Source organism: Podarcis liolepis (assembly GCF_965112155.1).
Source record: "Podarcis liolepis genome assembly, chromosome: 3".
Taxonomy (NCBI): domain Eukaryota; kingdom Metazoa; phylum Chordata; class Lepidosauria; order Squamata; family Lacertidae; genus Podarcis; species Podarcis liolepis.
Window position 1 is genome coordinate 58,199,351 of NC_139557.1, and position 17,910 is coordinate 58,217,260.

Sequence of the window (17,910 nt, forward strand, 5' to 3'; positions counted from 1 at the left end):
GTGCCATATTACTCCACCCGGTATTGGTAGACAGAGTCTGCTTCATGGATGTAAAGAGGAGGGAGAATACATCGAATTTGTGGCAGTGGTGAGGACGATGGGTTGGTTTGGCTATTTTTGCTTTCTTCCCTTCCCTCTCATAGTGTAGACCACAACAGCCCATGGTGCCACTATGTCTGAAGTGTGACTTCTGGGCCACTATATGACTAGGGAAGGAAGACTCAAGAATTGAATCTACATCTGTGAATCAAGTCTTCCATTGTCCCTCTTCTCTGATCTGAGCTTTTTAATAGCTGTGTGTGTTCACATTTGATACCTGGAAAGGGAGAAATGGGCAGGACAATCCTCACTGTATTCTGCAGGGCTGTAAGTGCTGAATATATCACCAGTTTGGAAACAGTCCAAAGCTCAGGGAAATCTCAGAGAAGGGGAGGGACTTTATGATACGGATGTTATTTTATTTACATTTTATTGATCCAGAGTTTCTGAAGGAAAATTAAATGAAACTGCCCTCAGTCACAGTCTGTTAAACATATCAAAGTTTTACTAGAAAATCATTTATATGACTATTCCCGTGATAATCTTGATCATACAACCTTGCCCTCATCACTGCAACATTTTAATCATTTTAGAATACACGCCTATGCACATCTAGTCAGAAGTAAGTCCCATTGCATTCAAGTAGGTTTCCTCCCAGGTTACTGGATATGGGGTTGCCACCACAACCAAATTATTTTGTAAAGATGGATATTTAAGGCCAAGTCATACGTTACTTTCCCCCATGCAGAGGTTCATAAATATGGTTCCCGCCTGGTGGCCTCTGCACAATTGGGACTTATTTGAACTTGGACTTACAGCAGCAATAAGCCAAGCACAGAAATGCTACATGTCTGTGTTGGTGGGACTCCCACACTAAACTCAACACATAAATGTCATATTCCACTATACATAGTGCTGTCATGAGGAAGCAGTGATTAGCAGCCTCCACACTGAATGGGTGATGTATGATTCAAGCCATCTGATTTCTTTCAGTTCTGTTAACATTTGCTACTAGGCTGACTACTTGGTTGAAAATGAGATGGATGATTGTGTTGTTTTACACCATATTGCTTTCCTTCTGTCTGCCCATCTGCTTTTTTCCAGCTGACTCACTGCTGCCCTTTGTGAGGCCTGTAAAAACCCCACATCTATAACTGTGCTAATGAAAGCCCTTCTTTTCCAGGGAGTTGCTATTCCTTGTGAAAAAGCTTTTGCAAACATTCCTTCCTACAGATAGCAAAACCCAATTTATGGTATGTTTTAGTGAAGTTGCATAGGTCTGATCCATGTCTTTAGTGGAGGATTTGCTGAGCAGTTGCTGCTAATGCACACTATTTCTAAAAAATTGCAAAGGTTAGAAGGTGGTTTTGTTTGCTCCAAGAAAGCTACTACCAGAGGGGAGGGAACAGCTTAGCAAACCTCTGTGTGTGTTCGTGTGTTCCCATTTGCATGAATGCAAACCATTTGTTGGGGGTTTGCTCAGTATGTGCAGTGGTTTTGAAAGTGAGCAGTGGCAATTGCATTAGGTGACTTCAAGACATTTGTATTGGAGTTGCCAACCTTTTGAGACATGTGGGAGCAATTGGGAGTGTGCCATGCAGTGCCATGCAGTAAAGTTTTTTGTAGGGGAACAGTTAGGGCCAAAGATATCAACTTATGAGGGCGATTGGGAAGAGTGATGTTGTATGTGTCCCTTTCTAAGTCAGGCAGAAGCTTCCTGGGCTTTGGGAAGAAGGTGCCAGCTTTAATAATACTCTAATTTACCAGGAACATTTAGGGGACTAGCCTAGTCCCCCTAGTCCACTGACCACATGTCACTGGTTCCATGTACACCAACTCCTCTGGTTACTTCTCTCTCTCCCATTCCTGGGTCACTCTCCCCCAGGCAGACATAAAGAGGGTAAGCGCATGCGCACACACACACCCTACATCATTTGCTTTTCAAAAAGGTTTGAGTAAAAAGACCAATCCAGTGGAATTAAAATAGATCCTCTTGCTTTTGCATGATTTTACATTGAGTCGACCTCCCCACCCCAACACCATCAAATAAATGCTTAAATTAGTAGACTGCACAGTAAAAATCACAGTGCTTTCCAGGGTTGCTATGGCACAAATGCATCTATCCAAGGCACAGATCCTCCTGAATTATCCAGGGCTCTTAAACAGGATGACAACAAAACCGCCACTAAATGACAGGACACATGAATGGACACAGATTTAAAGATGGTTCTGAGAGGATCAGTCTTAAAAATTATGGTGATCTGCATGGATTTTTTTGCTTTGGATCCATTTTTTGTTACCATGGCAGTGTTGGAAAGCACCAGATGCATTATTTTTATGGTTCAGCCAACAAGATAAGTGGTTTGCATGGTGGCGACCCCAAGAGGAGGGAATCCGTTTTGATGAATCTCTCTCTCTCTCTGTGTGTGTGTGTGTGTGTGTGTGTGTGTGTGTGTGTGTGAGAGAGAGAGAGAGAGAGAGAGAGAGAGAGAGAGAGCGCATGACGGATCACTTTTCCCTGACTTCTGCAGCATCTCACTTTATCCCCCTGCCACTGCCTGTCTCCCCACAGTCTCCCAGATCAGCTACCTTTTCCTCCTACAACCTTGGTCATTCCAATCAGAGCTGAAAGAGGAAGTGGGAAGTAGCTTTTCACTTCCAGTCTCCCTCCCTTAGCACTACGTGCTTTGGGGGGGGGGCGGAAAATAAGGGCACAGTGAGAGGAGGCAGCACTAACTTTCACAGGTGATGTATTGTGCTTACAGGCACCACATTGGTGATCCCAGCTTTAAAAGCACCAGTTGAAGGATTATGATCTAGATTCTAGAGCCCTATTTTAGCATTGAATTTAAGGCCAACAAAATAGTATGGTAGATTTTTGCAACAACGTTTTTAATGCAACAGTCCCAACATGAGATAATGGTTGATTATCTGAGACTTACATCAAGGCTCAGCTAACAAGGCCTTTTTATCGGACCCAGGCAGTATTTGTCACAAGATAAGTCGCAAGTGCTACATGATGGTTGTGCAAATCTACCCTTGTCTCCATCAGGATACAAAAGAAATCCTGATTCCCAACATAACAAGGTGTTGCCCATTGCAAAGTACAGATAAGGACCACAAAGATTCATTTTGTCTTTCTTTAGTGGTAAAGTACATTAACTAAGGCCCATTTGGCAAATATCCAAAATAAAACCTGTGACACAATCATTTATAGCATGTGTGGGTACATCTCAAAAACCAGCCTCCTCAACAATAAACTCAATGTTTTTACCATTGTCACCATCTGTCTCAGGACTGGGTGGCAAATACGCAACCTTGTAAAGAAATTAATCTGTTTTCCCAGGCTTTTGAGGAAGCAGGATTATGATTTCTCTAAAGACACTGTGGATGCATTAATATTTATTACAACAAATAAATTACCATTGCAATCTAATAATATTTTATCCCTTTCTACTGGACTTGAAGGAACAGATGTGAATTATTTATCCCCCAGCTAGAAGGTTGCAGTGGACACTTGCCAGCCCATTCTGCTTTATCTGCCGTCTGCGAAAGATACTAATGTGACGTCAGAACAGGCACTTTGACCACTGCTGCCATCTCCAGAGGAGGAATAAATACAGATATACACAGAGGCAACTTATTTAGGCATTAGCATGCCTGAATAATCTACATGTTTTCTGATAAACTAATTGTGCAATCTTGTAAATAGAGGAGTAAATCACATTGGAAACTACCAGTGTGACTTCCAGATAAGCATGCATATGACGGGTCTGTAAGAAATTTTAAAATCATGCCTCCATGAAAGAAGTGACTGTAAGCTTTTGATGTTTCACATCAATGGGATTATGCCTCTGCACTTTCAGATTTGCTCCTGAAGAAACATAGTTAAGAACCCTAACTGGTGGTGATGTTCTTAAAAGATCAAAAGCAACTTTTCAGTGTGTTTGATGAATCAGTTTAGGATTAGAACATCTGTGGTCATTCAGTCAATAAGGTTTATTTGTTCAATCCCATGCCAATACTATCAGACATTAGAAGCTGCACGACACTTTTAGTGACCTTTTAGGTTCTGCCAAAATAAAATGCCCAGTAGAAAGGACATCAATTGGCATGGGGTTTGGAGACTATAATAAACCCACGAGCAACTTTTAGATCAATCTGGTCACCACCACAGATTCAGCAAAACTAAGTAGGAGTGTGTCATGAATAAGGGGGACAAGATTGCATTGTACTGCTAGTTTGCATACATTGTGAACCGTCCTTCTGGAACCTCTCTTCTGTGCTCAAGTCTTTATGGACTTACAACATCCTAAAACAGATGCCCCCCTCCAGGCTTCTTTTGTGATGGTACTCCCCTATACAGAGTACCAACACCACTTTTCTTGCTGCCCATAGCATCTATTTTATGCTGGCACCCATGGAATGTTTGTCAATATACAAGAACCATCATGCCATTTTTTATGCCCCCCCCCCACAAAGCACTGCACACCCCTTTCCCCATATGAACCTGCCTGGACCCAGAGATTGACTTTTGATGCCCTTCTCTGCATGCTGCCTTCAAGGGGGGTCTGGAGGGTGGCGGTAAGAGAACGCATATTTTCAGTGGTAACTTCCTAATTATGAAATGCTTTCCCAAGGGAGGCCCACCAGGTCCCAACTTGGTCATTGTTTCAGTGCCAGACATTTTTTTGTTTGCTTGTTTTCCTGGGCCCTTGATGGGATGCTTTTATTCTCACTATGTTTTTCATATGTTTATGCTTTTATATTATTGCTATGTTGCTGTATTTTATTCATCTTGTAAATCTTTTGGGGATCTTGTTGTGGCGTAATTCACAAATTTAGTAACTTAACCATTCTGCTGAAGAATCTCCCAGGCCATCCAAAGCAACTAACTAGAAGCAAAAAAAGAATCACTTTATGCTATGAAATTCATTGCCACAGAACATTAAAACTAACAAGTAGTTAGCAGTGATAGTTTCCTTGAGTACCTGACAGAATAAATTAGGAAGATGGCATATAAATTCACTGGTTCCAAAGCAGTCTACTGGAACAAAGAGACAATGCAATTGCTCCCTTGGAAAATATAAGGTCTGACCATGTCCATCTAGGCTGTCTTTAGCACTTACTGGAATTCACAGGTTCCTTGTAAAACCTGGGATAATTTTTCAAAGAGCATAGATCCATTTCCTTTCATCTGTTGCTCACAGAACCAGTGTGGCAGCCTGATGTGACACAATAATCACAACCAGTTAAAACATGGAGGCTGCAAATTATTGGTTTACAGCCTCCAACAAATGTGTAATTTATACATTCCAGTCAGGTGAGCTGCTCATAAACAAGAAGAGCAATGGTATATAGATAAATTGTTATAATCTGTGACTGGCACGCTGATGAAAACTTGCTCTCTATATAGTCATTACCCTGTAGATTCTGTACTTTGTTTGCATTCTCCAGAATCAATCACTTCCATTTTAATAAACTATTAAGGGCGGGGGAGGTTAGCCAATGTAATATGCATGAAAGCTTGTTTTAAAAGGAAAATGCCTATCACTTCTGAGAATGTCAGCAATGAATGCAATTTCCTCCTTTTCAGTTGACTTCATAGGTGGATTTGACTCTTACGGCTATCAAGGCCCACAGAAGACATCTCATTTACAGCTACAGCCCATGTATATGTGAGTACCTAGCTTTCAAGTTACTCTATCAACTGCTAGATGTGTATTAATGATTAAAAAGTAGCACTTTTTAGGGAATATCCAAGCACTCCTTTAAAAGTACATCTGCTTGATATGCATTACTTACATTACAATGCTGTTGTATGAGTAGGGAATCTCAGGTTTGCATTTTTACCACATGGAATTGCACTGAATGCCATTTCCAGCAACAGCCAAGCATATTCCCCGCTTGCATGGAGAGTCCATGAAATTTTACCATCTACATCATCTTTCAAACAACTATTCCTGTGGATCTTTCTCTCCCAGCAGCTTCTTTGTTGATGAATGTACATTAGCCCTAATTTACCTCTGGGTGAACGCCACAAATAGTGATCCTATTATTATGCTCAGCTGTCAGACTATTTGTGAAACATGGCAGCTTTCTCAGAATACAGTTTCTCATCTGCGTGTGCCCAAAGAAATGCTTTTTCACTTTTGTCACAGTATTCTACACTTACAAAATGTTATTTCTTCCTGTCACTGTTTGTGGCTCCCAGGTACTCAGAACAATTCAAATCCCATTTCTTCCTTCATATAGTATACCTTGCCATCAACATATGGAGCCTTCTAGCTGAGATATTATCCCATTCTCTTTATGTCCTCTGCTTTGAGAGTAGCTGATTGCATTTACAGAGTTTACAAACACTGGCTGGGAAGAAAGCTGAAGCTGTAGGGCAAAGAAGTCAATATAAATTTTGAAGCTTGTAGTTGAGAACAAGGAAACACAGGAGGAACATCGGAAACTCAGTGCAGGTTTGTTGCCATTTTGCTCCAGTACTGCTCACTGACATGTAGGAGATATTGGCTATATGCAGAAGACAACAGAGCTGTTGATATTTCTAGTAAAGTGACAAAGGACACAATGGCTGCATTTGGATGTCATGATAAATTTGTCCAAATTTATCACATTAGGCATGAGAATTATCCATGTTGGGAAAGAGAATAGGAGAGACTTCCATTTGCTTACTCTCCTTTCCCCTAACCCACATCAGTAAGACTGCAAGGAGTTCAGAAGCTGTTGGAGAGAACTGTTGTGCTTCTGTCCTGCTTGCAGGCTTCCCATAGGGATCTGGCTGGCAAATGTGAGAACAGGATGCTAGACTAGAGACCAGCAGAACCTTTCTTCCACTCATAAGCTTTTGCTGCTTCTTTTTTATTATTAAGTGCAGCTTGTCACATCATCCGAGCCCAATAAACTGTGGTTAACTGTAACTATGTCTTTTGAAACAAGCCAACATCAAACCATGGTTTATGAAGCTGACTTTTTTTCAACAAGCCACAGCTAAGATTAACCACAGTTTGGGCTGTGTCGTGCTAAAGCTTCCAATCTCCTTCTCATGGCCATGTCAGCGAATATGTAAGCCCAAGGTTCACCTAGACTCACAATAGTCAGCCACTGTCATAATCCAATAAAACCCTTAAGACCAAATTTATACAGATATTTGTATTTAAATATATAAAATACTAATTAAATGTTTTGTGTTGAAATATTTATTTAAATACATTTTATTCTAGCTCAAGATATGCAGTTCTACACATATTTTATCCGAAAGCACATTTTATGCATTTTGGTACATTTTTTAAAAAAATAAAAAATTGAGCCAAAGGCCATATAGCAAAACTGGAAAAAGTACTAAATTGAAAGTATAATTATAGGCTTGTTCATGTGCTACCCTGAGAGGTGCAAATTAGGTCACTTTGCTTTAAAATGCAGAGCAAAGTTCTCCTTGTAGGGGATATAGCAGAAAAGCAGTAGGCATTTTAAAGATGATTTCTGAAGGGCTTGGGAGTTGTTTTCTACCCTTCTTGGGGATTTTCAGGATTCTGAACCAGCTGTCATAATCAGCCAAATTTCAAGCAAAATTATGTATGTGTTGATGCATGATCAACTAGCATTCTTGCTTATGCCCCATACATTGCTCCGTGGCATTCTACCATGATAGAGCCTGCTTTCATCTAATTGCACTGAAATACTCTTGACTTGTCAACGAGAGCAACAATATGGAACCACTAGTGCAAAAGATAACTGAACCCCCCATAGAAACTCTGCAACATTGGATTATTAAAAATGCATGCCACCAAATATTTGCATTGTAGAATAAGCAAGTTCATGACGTCAATATTTTTGGTAGTCTAGGAAATAATTTGAAGGAGAGAGACGCTCAAATAGACAATAGAAAGCCAGACTCCTTCAGTGCTTCACTACAGAAACGTTGGTTTAAAGAGAGAAAGAGAGAGAGAGAGACGGCCGATGACAGTATGTAATATCAAATGCATAATGTGTTGGAAAAATTGCTCAAGAACAGCTCGCCATTACAGAAGAATTTTCCTGTCATTCTCTGAGGAGTTTCAGCCATGAAATGATCTGCCTTCTATACAGAGCCAGTGTCATGAAGGCATGCAGTTTGCTTTATGAAGCAGAATTCCTGCGACTAGTGAGATTCTCAGATCTTATGGCCTGATTAAAACTCATTAGGATTTACTCATTAGGGTCACTTTCCCCCTTCATGTCATTGCTATAATCCGGACATTTACATTAAATCCAATGTTTCTCTTGATGTATTTGTTTCCCAAACAAAAGAACTCCTCTACATCTGAGGCCTGCTGCAGGGCATGGCATCCTTCCTTAATTATGTCATTTGCATTTTCCTCTTCTTCCAGAGGAGAAATGCCAGGGTGCCATGCTGTTGTTGTTTCATTTATAGTACACCAAATCCTTTGCGCAACCCCAATGCTGTCATATTTACCTTCGCAAAATGTATGAGGTGGGCTGCATAGCTCCATTTAAATGGATAGCCATTCTGATCCAGGCAATGAACAGGGCTAATCTGACGGGGAGAAGGTAGACCTGAAGCAACACTCACACTGATCACCTGTGAGGGAGAAAAATACTATAGTGATTGGCGGGGGGGGGGGCTGCTACAGCCCAGCTCTTCTCTCCTCACACTTGACAGATGTGTGAGGCTGTCAACCTCCCTGTGATCTTCGGATGAAGGCCAGTATATTATTATTATTATTATTATTATTATTATTATTATTATTATTATTATTATCACAGCTAGTCACCTATTAAGATAGGAGTGTGGAGGGGAAAGGTGGGGCCCAGACTCATACTTTCTCTGCTCTCTAACCTGTGATTGTTGGTGCCATTGTCTGAAGGAGATTAGGTGTTTCTTAGAGTATACACATGATTTCCATGAACATCACCTTAAAAGTGTTTGATGAGTTGTGAACTATATATGCCAACGGGCAATGACATCTAAATCTCTCCTGTATGTATATTATTTTGAAAATTCAACAAAAAATAATCCCCTCAAAAAAGTGTTTGATGGGTATACAAACCTTTGTTCTGATTATATATATATTTCCGTCTCTTTCTTTTAGGTCCAAGTAGACAAAACAAAGTCTGTGGCTGGGGTCGAAGGACTAGTCAAAGAACTTATTCCAGCACGGCCTCCTGTGGGTGCAAAAGAAGGAAGAAGTCTTAACTTTTCTGTTTCAAAATATAATACTAGAAGAATGCTGGGACACAGAGACCTCACTTTCTCACAAGTACAGACTGCAGTGCACAAGATCCTTTCTCTCCCATCTTGGATTTTCCAAATTCTTATACAGAAAGTTCAGAAGGAGAAGCGGTGGCACCATCTTCTGGTCACTGCCTGCCTTCTCTTCCCTTTGCTCCTGCCTCGGAATTATGAAAAATATCTCATCCATTTTGGTTCTGTCTGGAGCCGTGTCCTCTTAGTCAATAAACACTAACGATACCATGATGACCTTGAAACAGAAGTCAATAGACAGCAAGTTGTTTGCCCTAAAGGCTGTATAATACATACTTGCCTTAACCTATCCTAAGTTACACATCAGAGAAATTCGGTGTGGACTTTCTGAAGTAACTTCCTTTAGGCTCAACCATGCTGTTCATTAATTGTTAAAGATTTCTAAGGCTGTGACAGGTAATAGACTCTGCTCCCCAGTAGTTCCAGAGTTGGCTGTGTAAGAAAACCACCCGCTGGCAGACAGAAGAGGTGCTTTAAGTCTCCAGAAGGGCTGGGATACAAATACACTTTAAAATACTTCTAACAGAACTGGGCTCTTTTGGGAGCTGGAAAATGCTGAGGGGAAAAGGAACATTTACTAAAGTAATAACTGTAAAGAAACAACAAAAACAGTGCTCCTTAACCCCACTGTTTTTATTTACTGCACTCTAGGTGCTTTTATAAATGACTCTAAATATGTCTTTTACTAATGACAGAGACGTCTGCATTATTTCTATCAGCAGAGGCCAACTGAATATGTATTAACTATGTTTACTCTTTTATAACTTAATTCCAGTTGAAAATCCTATGTAGGTGAGCTTTTTTAAAAAAAGAAAAACCTGCAGCATATAAGATATTTCTTTCTGGGTTTTGTTTTGTTTTTTTAGTTGGGGTGGGAGTAGTTGCGTTGGTAACATTTTTGAAGACCTTTTTGTGATATTTGGGGGATCTGTTGTGTGTTAGAATGTGTATCTTAACTTTCTGTATTATCGTGGCTGAAAAAAAAAGCTGTGCTGTTATGTAGTTGGCAACAAGATGCCTTTGGAAACTTTGCTAGTAGATCAATGTCTTTATGAAATACTCTTGGAGTCCTAGAAACGTCTGTTTGTTCTGAATTTGAGCTGTATATTCAAGACACTTCATTGGCTTTTCAATGGGAAGAGATATTTTGCTCAGGATTTTTTGGAACCGGAATTGCCCTCATTTCTTTATTTAAAACTTACATGGGTATTCCAGCTGTAGGCACTTGGTGGGGGAGAGGTTCTTCTACAAATTAGCAAATTGCCCATCAAGTCGTCTTCAGGCAACGTTTTTCTACACTTGCCAAATGTTTGCATTCTGTGTGGCCTATAAAAACCATCATTCCCCATGACAACTTTCAAAGTCTGTTCCTATAGAAACACCAGTCCAACTCACTCCACCTCACATTTTTGTATCTTTCAATGGATGTAACATGTCACAGACAAAAATAAATCTGGATGCGTACAGGACAGACATGCACTATAAACATAATCAGATTCCAGCAACTAAAGTGGAATGGATGTAACCAAACTGTACTATGAGGAAATCTGCGTAGTATAGTGGATAATACATGTAAATTTCAAAACTGTATTCCTGCAAGATCAAGCATCCTACTCTTAAGTAGTTGCATAATTGTATCTACACTGCACTGGTGCAGATTTTCAAGGTGCTCTATAATTCTTGTTGGCTTGTTCGCCATTTTAGGCTCAGACCAGAAGTCACTGTAAACCTAACATTCACTCGCTATCAGTGGAATTAGTCTGGGATATGATGCATGAAGTATTGCATCCTTAACTTTACTTTTCAGATAGGTGAGTTAAGGAGCATGGACCATGTTACATAGTGAAGCAGCAGCAACTCACTGACATTCTATCTCCACTTATGGGGATAGACACAGCATATCAGCAAACTTATATATGTATCCTGGCTCTGGAGTAGAGTTTTGATCTCCTGAATGCATATCCATAGCTCAGACTCCTGGTTTATTAAAGAATGATGGCTATACTTAACTACACAATTTTTGGAGAATCCATTGCTTTATATAGGTTCGTTCTTGCTAAACACCATAAAGGCCTAATTACTTTAAAAATAATTGTGTTTATTTTTACTGTTTGTATAATCATATATATATGGGAGTGTACCAACACCAAGCTTCCTCAAATTCCCTATCAGGAAATGTTTGTGAAGTTTGTGGTTCAGTTCAGTGTTAGCAAATATGAGCAAGCTAGCCAGTCAGCCAGTGCTATTTCATCGGCCTATAGGATGATGGCACTTCTCTACCTTTGCTTCCCATGCCTGCACCGGTATCTACTAGGAAACAGCCATCTTGCTGCAAATAAATGGTGTACTTTCCTAGAATGTATCCTGCTACCCCTGCTGCCAAATATTGCTGTATGTTTTTAAAAGCAACTGCATCCACTGTAGAACAAAGCTGAATGAGAAGAGGGAAGTAGGTTCCCTTATTTCCTGTGGGCTGTATCACCCCTAGTGCAAAAGCCTCCATGAAAGATGTAGAGTTTCTCGAGCTCATGTGCAGGTTTACAAGGATCCAGACTTGCTCTTATAGCAGCACTAACAGCAAGTGCCAGCTGCTTTTCAGAGTGCAGCGCAATAGTATGACTAGTGAGTGTCCAGAAAGGAGAAGTGCTTGTAGGACAGATGTCAGGTAAAGGAACTACTTTCTCTGCTTTAGTGTGGGCACTGTCCCAACGAGAGATGGGCTTTCACTATAAAAGGGACTCCCAACTGAGTTCTCCTCCTATAGGAATATATTTGGCTAGAACTTCTTTCCCTGAATTTGTCTAGGTGTACTGCAGGCTTCTTCCCTCTAGCAATGCCCTGGGGAAATGGAGTTGAAAAATGACAGTGAGGCGTTTTATTTCGGTTTGGTTTTTTTGCAAGAGATCAGAGAAAAGAGAAAGCTACTCACATTTAAAATGGATTGGCATGCGAAGGAGCAGAGGCGCCTGGGGTTGCTACGCCTGGAGGTAAGACGAGAAAGTCGCTGAAGACCATGGTCTTCGAGAAGTGAGATGGTTCTGCTATGACTGTAAGAGGAGAAAGAAGGTTAGAGTGCCTCTTCTCCTAGTGCAAGAGTAAGCAAAAGCAGAGAATTTTGAGGCATTGCGATGAAAATTCTACACTTTCGATGCTGCCATACAAACACACACACACACACACACACACACACACACACACACACTAATAGGCCTTCATACTTGCTTACATTGCAGCTAAATCACTACCACCAAAACAATTTCAAGACTGTTGACTACTACAGTGGATAAACTAATAGACACATCTGCTATGGAAAGAGTTTTAGAGCACAGTAGTGTGAGAATATCTGAAATGCTGTTGTTGAATTGTACAGCTGTATCCTCCTCAAAAATCCAGTGAAGAATGTTATTTTTCTAGACTGGGCTTTTTGTTGTTGTTATAAATCCAAATATTTAGAAGGCAAGTGTTAACAATCCAAATGTCCTTTTTTTCTTATAGTCATTTGTTAATTCTGAATGTATTTTTAACAGAAGGTGGATTTTTTTTTTTTGACTAACTAGTGTAATTTGCATTTTAAAAAATAAATGGAAAAATATAGGTTTCCAAGTGTTTCATGGACTCCTGCTGCTTTTCACAAGTTCCATAGATTGCAGTAGACTCTCAGAAGAGCAAAAATACAAAAAGGAACAATCCTATTATATTTACATGAAGGCAATTTTGAGCTGTGCTCCACACAGATGTGTCAGCACTGAACAGAAATTGCCAGGTCATGACATCATTTTAACTCAGTCATAGGTAACTGGTATTTTCATTATCTACTGACACTAAAAGGCTACTTTTACAAGGCTGACTGTAATAGACTCTCTGTCATTTAGAATACGCCTTTTTTATTTTGTTCTCTCATCAGTGAATGTAAGCATGTGATGGGTTTACAGCAGCCAACAATGTTAACTACTGCATTAAGTAATCCCTGTTAAGAGGGAGTAATATTCTATTTTAGTACTGAATCCTCATTCAGGTTTTAAAATACTCATTCCTTGCACAGGCCTAGGGGGGAATAGTAGAAAGTAGTTAAGAAATAGGCCAAAACCTAACCTAGGAAGTTTGCTGATGGGACCACAAACTACCCTTGGACTAATATCCCAATTTATGCCAGTAAGTCTGAGGTCCAGAAGGAGGCGTGGTCAGGTGGACATCCTTGATCTCTTGACAAAGTAGCAGTGCTACCTGATAAACTCAGCCCACACACCCTGCTTGCTGCTGCCAGCATAGTAATACAAAGCTACCCAAGTACTTATGGCTTAAATATGTCAATACATGGGCAGGTGGTAGGAAAAGCTGGCAAATATACCATATGTTCCAACTGCCAATGTTTACCATATGTTCTGGTTCCTTTCTCTGGAAAAATCACTCTATTTTGTCCCTATGTTTTATCTTTTTGTGCGTTGCTATCGTTGCCATTCTTCCCAAGGTCTCTAGAAGGTAAATTGTGAAGGAATGGCTGCTTCTTGTCCCTAGCAAATATGCATGACTGTGAACAATAAGGCAGCATGAAGTGCACAGCCTCCCATTTCACACACTGCACCTGTTGGGATCAATTTTAAGCCACTGATGATATATTGTGGGACTTTTCTGTTTTCCTAGTATATATTTAATCCCTAGGATGACCACCCTCCTGATTTTTAAATCAGGCACTGTGCAAAATAAATAAATATTGGTGCAACAGATGGAATAAAAAGCATTATATGATGGCGGGATCTCAGGCTTCAATGTGATAACAGGGGTGCTCAAAAACAATTTCCTGTCTCCATCCACAATATGTTCCATACACAGTTTGTCTACACAGGAGGTTCTCTTATCTTGGCTGCCTGTTGACAGCCTCAGAGCAAGCAAGCAAGCAAGCAGGCAATGGAGTCCAGCCAGCCAGTCCTTGCTGTTGGGAATGGACAGACAAGTGGGAGGCCAGGTGGGCAGGCAGGCACTATGAGCCTTACTGCCATGCAGGCCCAGCAGCGCCCGCAGTTGCCACTGCTGCCTCCCAAGGTAAGGTGCTGGCCTCACATTCACCTTGGGCCACTAAGGCTGGGGGCATCCTCATTCCAGGCCCCTGTGGGGCTGTGTGAGGAGGCACTTCTCTTTGGGGAAGGAGGAGAGGCAGCTCAGAGACCAGGGGCAGCAGCAGCTGCCCGGAGGACTCCCAAGGAGAAAAGAGAGGGAAGAGGAGGCTGAGGGTGTTCAAAAAAGGGTGAGGGGCTGCCTGAGCCACAGTGGCGCCACAGGAATAATGTAGTTGGTCAAGGGAGCGGTGGACTCAAAAATGTTCAAAACCTCTGTCCTAAGACTTCCAAACTGGATCTCATCACTTAATCTGAAACTCCTGATTTTAAATCTTACTACAAACCAAAGCCCCTTCCTTCTTATTCATGTGGGTACCAAAAATACTGCCAGACACTGCCTTGAATCTACAGCAAGGGACCATGAGACACCGGGTAGAAAGCTGGGGCACAGGTGGTTTTTTTCATCACTCTTTCCTGTTGAAGGTCATGGCCCCAGAAGAGAGAGGAAAATACTGGGAGTAAACAACTTGTTGTGCAGGAGGTGCTGTCAGGAATGATTTGGCTATAATGGTTGGCAGGAATGTGTTAAGAGTCTTGCAAACCTAGGAGAGATAGTCAATGCAGAAGACAGAATCAGGATTCAAGATGACCTTAACTGACTGTGGGCCAAAACTAACAAAATTATTTTCAATAGGGACAAATGTAAGATTCTACACTTAGGTGGGAAGAACCAACTGCACAAATATAAGGTGGAGGACACCTGGTTTGCTAGTACTACAGGTGAAAAGGATGTAGAGGTTTTGGTAGACCACAAACTTAACATGAGTCAACAGTGTGATGAGGCAGCAAAAAAGCTAATGTTATTCTAGGCTGCATCAACAAAAATATAGTTTCATTGGAAGCCATAGTACTGCTCTATTCTGCTTCTGACAGACCGCACTCAAGAGTGCTATGTCCAAGCTGGAATATGTGCAGAGGGGGGCGACCAAGATATTCAAGGGCCTGGAAACCAAGGGAGAGAATTATGTTGTTTAATCTGGTAAAGAGGAGACTGAGAAGAGATATGATAGGCTAGCCATCTTCAAATATCTAAAGGGCTGTCTTATGGAAGATGCAGACAGCTTGTTTTCTCCTGCTTCAGAGGGTAGGACCCAAACCAATGGCTTTAAGCTACAAGAAAGGAGATGCCAACTTTCTGATGGCAAGAGCTGTTTGACAGTGAAGGACTCCCTTCAGTGGAGGTTTATAAGCAAAGGTTGGATGGCTGTCATGGATGCTTTTACTGAGCTTCCTGCATGGCAGGAGGTTGGGCTAAATGACTCTCAGCACCCTTTCCAACGCTATGATTCCATGATTTTTATAGCTGAATTCAAATTATAAAAATCATTCTAAATCCTAACCTCTACAATCAAGCAAACCTCCACCTAATTTTTCCAATAAAACTAGACAATGCTGACCTTCAGTACAGCATCAAAACAGAGAAAGCAAATGTAGATTTAATACACTGCAGAATTTAGCATAGCTGCAATAAAAGCCTTCAGCGCCAGTTGACTAAACTGATTTGATGTTTTGGAATTTCAAGCAAAACTCAGTCCTGCACAGCTTGTGACTTTTCCAATTGAATGGTACTCACCTGCCATGTTTGGTGGCTTTCAAGGTGCTTGAGAAAGCAGCTTTTCTTGCCAAAATATGGCAGTTGTAAAGCACTTGGTCTTGGACTGAAGCCCACACGAAGCTTAAAGACAGGAGGAGCTGTGGGGCAGCAGACCTGAAATACTGAGTTGAAAAAGGATCCAGGTAACAGGGAAATTAACAGGAAGCCTGGAGGCAGGGTGTCTCAGGAAGTGAGCCAAGGCAGTGATGAACTTCAGGTTCCCGTTGCTAAGAAACAGGAATGTGAGGGCTAAACTTCATGCCTACCTGGCTGCTGTCTGCAGTAAACACTACCTTTTGGAGGCAAATAACGAGGGAGGGTGGAATAAAAGTAGGCAACTTAAGAACACTATTCTAGAAACATGAGCAACATCACAGGCAGCTGGGCCATTTGAGAGAGCAAGGTGGAAGAGGTTGAGACCTAAGAAAACACTACCATGATATTTGTTTCTTTATGAGTTGACAGATTTCAAATATTCTTATAAATAAAATAAAGACAGGAACGAAAAAGACGATGAGTTGAAGAAAGAAGGGCCAATCAGGGGGAAGTGTAGAAAAAACACACAAGAGATCTAAGGTCAGGGGAAGTGGTACATTTTAGGCAGGCAGAGAAATTGTGGCAGATAACTAGAGTCCTGGGTAATAAAGGATGCTAGCCTAGACATTTCTCTGATAACTAGTCTTCCATGTTCATAATTTCGTGGTTGCATGACAGAGCATTTAGCCACGTGGGCCATTCTCTGCCCAAAGTGGTGTTCGTAAAAACCAGGTTTATGGCCTTAGTGAAAACTAGGCATCAAGGTCTGTATTGAGAAAGTATAATCTTTATAATAACGTAGGGGTTGACAACCTTTTTGGGGCTGTGTGCACATTTGCTAACTGGAGAAACTGTCACGGGTATAACCAATGTCATTGGCTACAATAGAAGGCTTCTTTTGAGCCTTATTACAGCAGGCAGAAGGGAACCTGTGGGCATCGGGGCAAATCCTGGCATAAAGAAACATTTATATCGAAAAGGAAAGAAGCAAGGAGATCAATTTCCCAAACTGAACAACACAATTCATAACCATGGGAAGCAAAATAAACCTCAGACTTGGCTGCTAGGCTCTTTCTGTAGGACAGGAAAACAACAAGCTTTCTACATCATTCTGTCTGCACGCTCTTGCTAAATTCCAACTTATTATGGGCCAGAAAAAAAATGTTGGCAGCCTGATTTCTGACTCTTAACCCCAGAGTGCACTTCCTTCTGTCAGCTCACTTCAAAATCCTAAACACTAAAAACTGGGGAAAACGGCAATATAGCCAACAGTGCTTTTTAGTTACATAATTGAATCCCACACTATCTAACATAAAAGAAATTATACACATGTGTACTTTCAGATTAATGCATTCCATACTTCATTTTACCCTGATGTGCTTTTATACTGGTAACTCTGACGGCGCCGCACACACCAAAAAGTCTGCAAATTGATGCTGTCACCAAAAGATGATAGACTGATTCAATTAACCAATAAGTCATTTTAAAAGTGCTGCTGGGAGTTACTTACTAAGGCCATACACGGCTTAGTCTCTCTTCAAGAGTTTGCATTCTGTCATTCTGCTTCATTATTCTTACAGTTTCATTAATAAACCTTTGGAAAACATCCTCTTCTCTTTTTTAATTTTTTTTTAAATTCAAAATTAAAACAAAACATTATCCAGAAACATATCATCCTTATTTTTTTCCCCATTTTTCCTCCCTCCCCCCACCCTCCCACCCCACCCCACCCCCGCTTCCCTCAGTTCCAGTCTTTGATTTCTCTGAGAATGCTGTTTTCTGCATGTTACAAAGTTGTATAGATCCTCAAACTATTTAGCTGATTACTATCAATAAAAAGTTTGTGAATGTTT

At 40.9% G+C, this 17,910-nt stretch overlaps 1 protein-coding gene and 2 long non-coding RNA genes across 7 annotated transcripts in view; 1 reads left to right on the forward strand and 2 right to left on the reverse strand.

Moving 5' to 3' along the window:
* The window catches only part of LOC310704466, a 65,143-nt gene extending 55,930 nt beyond the window's left edge, over positions 1-9,213 (reverse strand). Inside the window, exon 1 of the long non-coding RNA XR_014524786.1 lies at positions 9,099-9,213. This is a non-coding gene — a long non-coding RNA (uncharacterized lncRNA). The remainder of the gene's footprint in view (positions 1-9,098) is intronic.
* Positions 1-12,921, forward strand: part of NKAIN2 (sodium/potassium transporting ATPase interacting 2) — a gene marked incomplete at its 3' end in the record, with an annotated part of 446,901 nt that extends 433,980 nt beyond the window's left edge. For 3 of the 5 annotated variants that reach the window (XM_083497931.1, XM_083497927.1, XM_083497929.1), the window contains 2 exons: positions 5,636-5,717; positions 9,141-12,921. In XM_083497931.1, coding sequence (XP_083354057.1) covers positions 5,636-5,717; positions 9,141-9,150 — 92 coding nt within the window. Of the gene's footprint in view, positions 1-5,635; positions 5,722-9,140 lie in introns of those variants that run through there. The other 2 variants (XM_083497928.1, XM_083497930.1) reach the window with 1 other exon arrangement.
* A 1,635-nt stretch (positions 12,922-14,556) lies between these two features.
* Positions 14,557-17,910, reverse strand: part of LOC310704479 — a 41,033-nt gene continuing 37,679 nt past the window's right edge. The window contains exon 4 of the long non-coding RNA XR_014524806.1: positions 14,557-16,143. This is a non-coding gene — a long non-coding RNA (uncharacterized lncRNA). The remainder of the gene's footprint in view (positions 16,144-17,910) is intronic.